At 42.0% G+C, this 9,932-nt stretch overlaps 1 protein-coding gene across 1 annotated transcript; it reads left to right on the top strand.

Moving 5' to 3' along the window:
- Positions 1-1,587: 1,587 nt before the first annotated feature.
- gsb (paired box protein gooseberry) lies at positions 1,588-9,483 on the top strand. Its single transcript, XM_017629110.1, has 3 exons — positions 1,588-1,642; positions 7,444-8,403; positions 8,912-9,483. The coding sequence occupies exons 1-3, from the start codon at positions 1,588-1,590 to the stop codon at positions 9,481-9,483; spliced, it is 1,587 nt and encodes a 528-aa protein (XP_017484599.1).
- Positions 9,484-9,932: the final 449 nt, after the last annotated feature.

Below are 9,932 nucleotides of genomic sequence, written 5' to 3'. Positions count from 1 at the left end.
GCAAACTTGATTTGCCGGCATATGCAAATGCGCAGGCATTCCTTTTTTACGCCACCCATTTTTCAACGAGCAGCAGCAACAACAATTTTTTTGTTGGAAAAGTTAAATAAAAAAAATAAATAAAAATCAGAGCAACAAAAACGCAAGACAGCTGCCACCAGTAAGTCTGGCAATGAAGGAGCTAACACTTATGCTATCTATGTAGATACATATATACTACACACAACTAAGAAAACAACAAAAACACATTGTATGTACAGTATATAGAAAAAAAAACTAAAAATGGGGCGTGGCTTATGAGCCGGATCGGTATTGAAATTTCCATGGCAGAGCAGCCATTGTGGTGCGAGGAGCGCGCCAGCCCAGTAGCGATCGTGCGCGCTCTTTTTCACCTAACTGTATGTGAGCAAAAACAAATGCTTGGCCTTCAGACCGCACCAATTGGCCGGTGAGTGTTTGTTTTTGTAGCGTTTCACACACACACACATGTACACAATTCCATACAAGCGAGAAATGTAATTTTAAGCGCACACACACACCCTCGACGGCGAGAGCGCCACTATGAAATGGGTGGGTGCATGCAACGATCGTTTACATGTGTACATAGAGTACACAGGCGCAACAACAACTGCAACAACTCTGAGCGCTGCGCAACGAATGCATTTCAGAGTTTGCTTTTGTTTTTGCTACTTCTACTTTTTTATTCTGGCATTGCAGTTGACTTGTTGGGGTGGTTTGTTGCACACCACGCATTCAATTGCGCACACACATTTGCTCACTCGCTCGCTCACACACTCACTCTCACTTGGTTACACTCTACCCGCTTGCGCGCTCACGACCTTACAACACTGCACGTTTTTCTGATTTCTTGTCTTGCGCTTACCTGTTTCAACTCCAACACAATCATAACGTTTGTGGCCGTTGTTGCTGTTTCCAATTCTCGTCCGTCTTTTATCCGCTCAACGCAAGAGCATCTCAAGAAGGTGTGCTGGTGTTACGATTGACCGTTTCAAAATCAGTTTCAAGCTGACAATCGAACGAGTCACACACTTGGTGGTGTAGAGATTTCAGCGAATATATATTCATACCAGCGAACGGAGGCTCTCTCTCTCTGTGGTAAAACAAATATAGAAGTAGTTGCAGTGAAAAAAGACTATCAAAAACAAATCAAAGTATACATAAACTTTAAGAACAAACAAAAATAATAATGTCGTATTCGTCCAGTTAGTTGGTTCGTTTTGAAAAATCTAGTGAAGATAATCGATATTAACGCTCATTTGGGCAGCAAACGTGACGTGTTCTATTTGACGAATTAAATCGAACGAATCGCTTGATTAATCGTCGCGCTAAAGTTACAACAAAAAAGACAGCAAACGCGAAGAAACATTTAAATATACAATCGCTGCTTATTATTTTTTTTGGAAAAGTGTAAAGTGAAAAAAAAGCTGAAAGCAAAATTCCACAAGCTTTCGAATAACAATTTACGAATAAACGTTTGAGCGCTAAGCTTTCTTCTTACGTTGGAAATCCAGTGACTCTGGTAAACAGTTTCTACGTCGCAAACACGCAGTTCTGGAATACGTCAAAATGACAGTCTCAACTTTGAATATGACACCGTATTTCGCTGGATATCCCTTCCAAGGTAATTATGCGATTTTTTATGATTATTAAAAACAAAAAAATATGGCTGTGAGAGAGGTAGATTTAACTTTTGACGTATAAACAACACTTACACAAGTTTTTTTAACTTTCAAGTTGAAAAAATTTAATATTCTAATTAAAATATCGATTTCGTCTACAATTCATCGGCTGAATGGAGGATCGCGCTATCTCGGCTGCCGGTTTGAAAATAATGGTGGTTTCAGAATTTGGCTGAAAACGCCCTAGGTATGTCAATATAAATTCAATATATCGGCAGCTGAGATAGGGCTTTTGAACCATTTGCTGAGAAGGGCGTTTTCACTCAGCCATCGGTATCGTATAGAGAAATCAATTTAATTTATTAAAAAAAAATCTTTTTCTCGAACGAAAAATGACACTGAAGATAGCACAACGCCGAAACCGGTTTGTCTCCAAACCAAATTTGACAAGGGATGACGGAAATTCGTTCCAAAATACATCATACACCCACCCTGTCGGAAACAACAACAACCAAAAAGGAAATATTGGGCGCTTAATATTTTGCAAAGCGCTCGACCGAGCTTCTGTTCCAATTTATGGTATGCATCTAATGTCAATACAAAAAATGGGGCAACAAACAATTTCACGCCGCCTCCAAAAGGCAAATGGTTTTATGAGAAGCCTTTTCAGGACAGAAATACTCTCAGAGGATCGAGCGCAGGTCCTGCGGAGTCGCAGTACACACGTCTAACCACTCGGCTACAGCGGTCGCCATAACAAATTGTACATATATTGAAAACTTTTAATGTTAGCACGTAGCGTCTACTCCTTTGTCCATTACGGACCCATCTGCATTCACCGACACCGAGGTCGCCATTCTCACGTCATTTCGCCACCCTTCAATCTCAATAGTGGCTTTAATATTCGCTCCAAAATACAATTCCGCTTCAAAGCGCCGGTCGATCTATTCAAAGAGTGTCGACGAAATACTAAATACTGTGGTCGTGCAACCCGCACATAAACTGTACCGTGACCTTAAGCCTTGCGGTACTGTTGAACGATGTACCATTGCCCATCAGTTCCACTGGCGAAAGATGCCGGTATGTGCCTCTGTTCTTCTTCATTGCTGTGCACCAGACACTCGTAACCCTTGGTATAATATCAGCCCGGTGACTTACGTCTAGAAATAGCTAATAAAAGTTCCCTATCAGTAAGATACCATAAATGCAACCCCGTATCTTTTTGCATTCATACGATTTGAGCACAGCCGAGGCTTTCTTCGACATTTCCTCCCAGTTAGCTGCCATGAAAATTTTGTATACAACATTACTCTGAGGTATTTCGTGCTTTGCTTTAACTGGAGACCCGCTCCTCTTACCTTTGGCATAAATCAGTCCGGTATCTTATGCTTGCTAGTGTTAATGCTAAACACTACTTTGCTTCCCAGAAATGTATGTCGTGTAGTGCTTGGCTTCGGCTGTTGTCGAGTCTGCTATATGATCTGGACCAATTTTGATTAGACGAATTGAATAAACAAAGAAACTAGTTTATGCAAATTTTTATTTTTTAGTCTCAATAAAATGTAAGGTTCATTATTAACAAATTAACTAACGTTGAAACAGAACGAGATAACTTTCTAAGAAAATTTTCCAAAAATTGGTGGAAACATTAGCAAAATTTTTTGGAAATGTCGGATTCTACTTAAATTTTAGCTATAAATAAAAAAAATATAAATGTTTAAATTTAATTTTTTCAAAATTGTTAAACTATGTTTTTTGGTGCCTAAATCATCTATATTGCATTTAGGGGATTCATAAGACATCATCAGTTGGATTTTTGTAAAATTAAAGTTTTAAAATTTCAGAAAAAAATCAGAAACTGAAACATTTCTGGAAAAATTGCCAAATTATTTTCGAAATGTAGAATTCTATTTAAATTTTAGCTACAAAAAATTAATTAGACTTGTTTTTTGTACCTACTTAAAACCTCAATATTGCATTTATTTCACGTAAAATTAAAACTTTTAAAATTTTTGTAAATTTTTTTTCTAATTTGAAATTAGTATTAAAAATTTGCGTTTTGTTGAAAATGAGTCTGACTCACAAACTTTCAAGATTGTCATATTATCGTAGTAATTTAAATTTGAAAATGGTTAAAAATATTTTGTGGCTATCTCGAATCGTATTAAATATTTCTAACTGTTATAAAATGTATGGTTTTAATGCAATATGATTCGTAATGACACCTTGTGAATGCCCTAAGTTTTTAAATAAAATACAGTTACAAAAAAATAATACCAAATTTTTTATAGATATTTTTTTTTTCAGTAAGATAGTTGTATCTATGCTAAAAATTATTTTAGCAAAGAATAAACTTCTTAAGTTTTGTATGGAAATTTTGGGACTTTCAAATCCGATTTATAACTAATTATAACTAATCACATTAAAAGTTTGCTAAATATATTATTCAAAATTTCGAAAAAAAATCATTTTAAAAATTCGAAATTTTTCAAACAAATTTTTTTTTTTTACAATTTTAAAACATTGAGAAAACAGTGTTTTCAACTACACATGCCTATATATTTCTCACAGGTACAATGCTCAACTTCAGATTACTTTTTCTTCCTTTCCCTCTATCTCTATCTATCAAAGTATACGCGCATGCGCGCCACTGCAATGCCGCCAAACGGTCTGGTGTGAACATCATTTCCCAATTATAAACAATTTTTAACTAATTTTCTTTATTATTTCACAACTCATTGCGTACAAGTGAATGTATGTACGTAACAGAAACAAAAAACAACAGAAAGCAAAAAAGTCTTTGCCCATTGACTTTGGCAAAATTTCGTCTAGTCATTGCATCTACATAGCTTTCAAGAAGGTAAATTTTCTATAACAACGGCGGGCAAGCAGCTTATAAATCTTTGATTTTCATTTAAAGAAAACGAAAATTTCATAGCAAAGAAATATTTATGTAAGTAAAAAGAAATCAAACTCAGCAAATGCGCTCCAATTCAGTTTCCAAGCAGCAGCACAACAAACAGCAAGGCAAGCGTTCGCCTCCAGCTCAAATTGTATGTAGATACCTGTCAGGCAGCAATGCTCGTCAGTCAGTCCGTCTAGTAAGTCATCCAGTCGGCCAGGTTTTATTTCACCGCTTCCTTAACTAACGGACGGTGCGCGGTGGGAGCGCGTCGCTTGTCGAGCGCAACGAAGCAACCAACTAAAATTCCAATAATCATGATCAGCTTTGTGGCTTATTGATTGTGATCGCAGCAATAGCAACAACAACCAACAAAAGCAGCAACAGCAGCAGCAGTCAAAGCAGCGTAGCGTACCAAGAAGAGCAAAGGAAGAATAGAAAAGGAAAAAGAAGTAGTTACGACTACAGCACAGTTGCGCGCGCGCTTCAAAAACACAGCTGTGCCATACGGCTGCTGTGCCTCCGTGCACCATCAACGCCGCGCTGTCAGCTTCAGCCTCGCAAGCCTCCTTTCTGCTTCCCTTTGTTTGTAGCTTTCTTGAGCTTTAGCATGCGCGTTTGTTTGTTGTTTTTTTTTTTTTTGTATTTCGTACGTTGTTCTTTGCGCGTACAACGCAGACGTTTTGGCGCGTCGGCATTGTCTTTGATCTTCAGATCGCGCGCTCTTTTGCCGCCGCCATCAGTGCCACTTCCAATGTATGATCTCCTACACCCTTTGGTGGCCTGGCCTTTTCTGCTTCGCTGATCTGTTGGCTGTGGTGGCAGCACGTTCATCAACACCGTCAGCTTGCTAGCCAGTCGGCTGCAGAGTGCTGGGTGAGCGCGCGGTGTCATCGGGCTGCTGTTGGAGCCTCTGGTGGCAACATGTTCTTAACGGCGTACAAGGCAGTGTGCGCATGCGCTTAAACATATTTTTCCGCATTGCTTTCGCTTAACATTTTTTATTTAATATTTTGCTGCTATATTAATATTTTTGCCGCTTTTGTTGCCTTCTTTGGATTCTCTGCGTTCTCTGATTTTTTATTTTTTTACTTTTTTCTCGTAGCTCCTCTGCTAAAGGAATTTTATTAGCTCGCACAGCTGGAGTGAAGTGTGAAAGAACAAAATATTCCGACGCTTTGCTTTAATTTTTGAGCTGCTCAAGTGGCGGTGTTGGCGGCGGCCATGGCTGATGACTGCGTCTGTATTTTGTTGAGAGGCTGGCCTATTAGTTACATTTGCTTGTGCTGCTTATGGATGCAAGCGAAGCGCTTAGTGAGGTGCAGACACAGCCAGCCACTTGCTTGCCTGCCTGTCTGCCAAGCCGCGCTTGAGTTATTAGACCCACCTTGCAAGCGGGCTTCCTTCTTCACGCGTCAGTTCCTCAGCCGTTGGCAGGCGCTCAGTTAGTTTGAGTGATCCTCTGACATGATCACTGCATCTGCCGCTGCGCGCGTTCTTCGTACTTTATTTTTATATTTTTTTCGACAGGTTTTTTTTTTTATTGTTATTAACTCACAGCCGCACAGCCTCACAGCTGGCTAAATGCTTTCAGATCTTGCCTGTCGGTTTAAGTAATTTCCATTTCCATTTCGTTTTCGTTTGATTTCACTCTGCTGCATAATTTCTATATTCAAATGCAATTTAAAGTCGCCTTTTTTATGTTATGTACGTATGTATATTGATATGTTTGTTTGTGCGCGCATGTTTGCCATGCCTTTTCTGGCACGTTGCATAAACAACTCTATACGAAATTTCACTTGCGCGCGCGCAATAACCACAGCAATTGGCATTTGTTAATATTTTTTTCCAGTTTCTGTACGCTCGCCGCTTTTGTTGTAGTCTTAGCCGCCTTTGTGTCTCTAACAAATTATTCAAATATTATTATTTTACAATGTAAAATTTGCATTCATCGCAGCATTTGAATGCGATCGTGCGAACTGATCTCATCTGCAGCACAAACACACGCACACATTCAAGTGCGCTTAAGCTAATCCTACTCAAGCACAATGGCATAAATGTGAATTACAATTTTTGTTTGGCTTCCCCAAGCCTCTTTCAAATGGCCAACAAAGTAATAATAAAATCATAAAAACGGCAAAGAAAACAAACCGAGACAGTGTGTCTGGGCATGCGCTTTGTCTTGACAATAGTTGCCGCATAATCCCAAGATGTGCACTAGTTTGAAGCTAATTGAGTTTGTACAATTGAATTGGGTTGCGTTGAGTTGATTTGAAAGAGATTTTAATAAGTATTTTCAGCAAGCAATAAGCTTAATTTCTCATAGCTACTTATTCCTTAAAGGAATTTTTGAAGCGCCATTGTTTGCACCATCGCATATTTTAAAAAAATAGTTCCCACACACAAAGCGCTTCGTATGCAAATAGGTATTCCATTGTCTGCGCGGCTTCCAAGTCTATTATCCTAAAACAGCGATCAATCATCTGTCCGATGACCGCGCGCCTTGCGCAAGTCCATATGCGCATTGTGTGATTTATTATTAGTTGACATAAATGCAAGTAATGGCAATGCGCGCGCGCTTTGATCAGCGCCGACCAGCCAATTGAATACAACACAAATCAGTAACAACAAATTACCTCTACTCACAAGCCGGCTTTTACACAAAATTTCATTTCCTCTTATAACTCAAAATATTCCCACCGAAACTAATTTTCCTCGTTTTGCAGGTCAAGGACGCGTTAATCAACTCGGCGGCGTCTTCATCAACGGACGCCCACTACCCAATCACATTCGCCGCCAGATTGTCGAAATGGCGGCTGCCGGCGTACGTCCTTGCGTCATCTCTCGCCAGCTGCGCGTTTCGCANTATTCCCACCGAAACTAATTTTCCTCGTTTTGCAGGTCAAGGACGCGTTAATCAACTCGGCGGCGTCTTCATCAACGGGCGCCCACTACCCAATCACATTCGCCGCCAGATTGTCGAAATGGCCGCTGCCGGCGTACGTCCTTGCGTCATCTCTCGCCAGCTGCGCGTTTCGCATGGCTGCGTTTCGAAGATACTAAATCGTTACCAGGAAACCGGCTCCATACGTCCGGGTGTAATTGGCGGCAGCAAACCACGCGTCGCCACTCCCGATATTGAGTCCAAAATTGAGGAGATGAAAAATGCCAGTCCGGGCATTTTCAGCTGGGAAATACGCGCTAAACTCATCGAGTCTGGCATGTGCGACAAAAACACCGCGCCATCAGTTAGTTCTATCAGTCGTTTGCTGCGTGGTGGCGCGCGCTCTGAGTCGGGCAGCTCGGCGCACTCCATCGATGGCATTTTGGGCGCAGGCGGTCTGTCAAATGGTTCCGGCGATGACAGCGAGGACGATGCGGAGCCGGGCGTACAATTAAAACGCAAGCAGCGTCGCTCACGCACCACCTTCTCGAATGATCAAATCGATGCTTTGGAGCGCATATTCGCGCGCACACAATACCCAGATGTCTACACACGTGAGGAGTTGGCACAGAGCACCGGCTTGACTGAGGCACGCGTTCAAGTTTGGTTCTCAAATAGGCGCGCACGCTTACGCAAGCAACTCAATACCACACAACAAGTGTCGGGCTTTGGCGCTGCCGCTTCGAGTGGTCTCGCTTCGGCGGGTTTCGCTAGCGCTGCTGCCGTTGCTTCGCAGTACCATTCACATCACCATCATCATCATCATTCAAGCGCCGCCGCTGCTGCAGCTGCCGCTGCACACTCAATGTCAGCCTCAGCCGCAGCGTTGTCACACAATCATTCACATCAGATGGGTTTGTATAGCCAGGCTTGGAATACTTTTGGCAGTAGCGCCACACAAGCCGCCGCCGTAGCTGCCGCTTCAGCTTCAAATGTTTTCGAGCCACATCAGAACTATGGTCAATCAAGCGGCTCAGTGGCTTCCATGTCACCGACAAGCAGCACAAGTTCGGCTTCTTTGAGTCCAGTGCATCAGGCTGGCGCAAATGTTGGTAACGTCAGTGCTGGCAATAGCAACAATAACATTAGCAGCGGCAACAACTTCACCAACTCTAATACTAGCTATAGCATGTCATCGGCAGCAGCAACCACAACCACCACAGCTGCCGCGACAGCGGTCAACAGCAGCTCCTCAGCTACCACGGCTGCCTCGTCAGCTGCTTATGCCTCTTCTGCGTCGGCTTATGGCTTGGGCGCTAGCAATAGCTTCACGACTGCCACTTCAGCTGAGCAGCTGCGNCCACTCAATGTCAGCCTCAGCCGCAGCGTTGTCACACAATCATTCACATCAGATGGGTTTGTATAGCCAGGCTTGGAATACGTTCGGCAGTAGCGCTACACAAGTCGCCGCCGTAGCTGCCGCTTCAGCTTCAAATGTTTTCGAGCCACATCAGAACTATGGTCACTCAAGCGGCTCAGTGGCTTCCATGTCACCGACAAGCAGCACAAGTTCGGCTTCGTTGAGCCCAGTGCATCAGGCTGGCGCAAATGTTGGTAACGTCAGTGCTGGCAACAGCAACAATAATATTGGCAGCGGTAACAACTTCACCAACGCTAATACTAGCTATGGCATGTCATCGGCAGCAGCAACCACAACCACCACAGCTGCCGCGACAGCGGTCAACAGCAGCTCCTCAGCTACCACGGCTGCCTCGTCAACCTCGTCAGCTGCTTATGCCTCTTCTGCGTCGGCTTATGGTTTGGGCGCTAGCAATAGCTTCACGACTGCCACTTCAGCTGAGCAGCTGCGCTCGCAATTCGCTTCGGCCGCTGCTTCGGGCTCGCATCATCCAGCCATGTCCTCATGGGACTCCTACAACTTCCCTGGCTCGTTCTTCCCGTCCGGCGCAAATCACATGGGTGGCTACTCACAGGGTATGGGCGAACACAAGTCGGCTGCTGGCGCCGCCGCGGCCTACCCATATTTTGGATTTTAGAGATCGACAGGGTAGAAATTTTTACCTGTTTGAGGTTTTTGTTTGGAATCATAATGATAAAACTGTAAAATCTGTAAATTTATATGCTCTGACTTAAAGAAAACTACTTTAGTATAGATTAAAAGTGAAAGACAACACATCCAGCTGACTAGTTAAAATAAAGCGGTGCCTCTTAGCGTTTAAGTTCCCAATGATTCTTATTTAGGTTTTGAGTTTAATATTGTAGAGAAATAAAATGTAAAAACTTGTTCGTGTAGAGTTCAAGACTGAATACTGTATTTGTTGCTGTTCGTTTTAATTTTAAGTTAAATTTTAGCTATGTATCTCTATATTTAGTTTAAGATATCTGGCATCATAGCCATAATGAATAAATAAATCGTTGTTTGGTAAAGAAATTCTTAAGTATTTAATAAAATCAGTTTCGGAAATAAATTTTATTTTTAGTATTT

Source organism: Rhagoletis zephyria, unplaced genomic scaffold (assembly GCF_001687245.7).
Source record: "Rhagoletis zephyria isolate East Lansing unplaced genomic scaffold, Rhagoletis_zephyria_1.1 Rzeph_scaffold_06505, whole genome shotgun sequence".
Classification (NCBI taxonomy): domain Eukaryota; kingdom Metazoa; phylum Arthropoda; class Insecta; order Diptera; family Tephritidae; genus Rhagoletis; species Rhagoletis zephyria.
The sequence above is the reverse complement of the archived record's forward strand: the minus strand, read 5'-3'. Positions and strand labels throughout refer to the sequence as shown.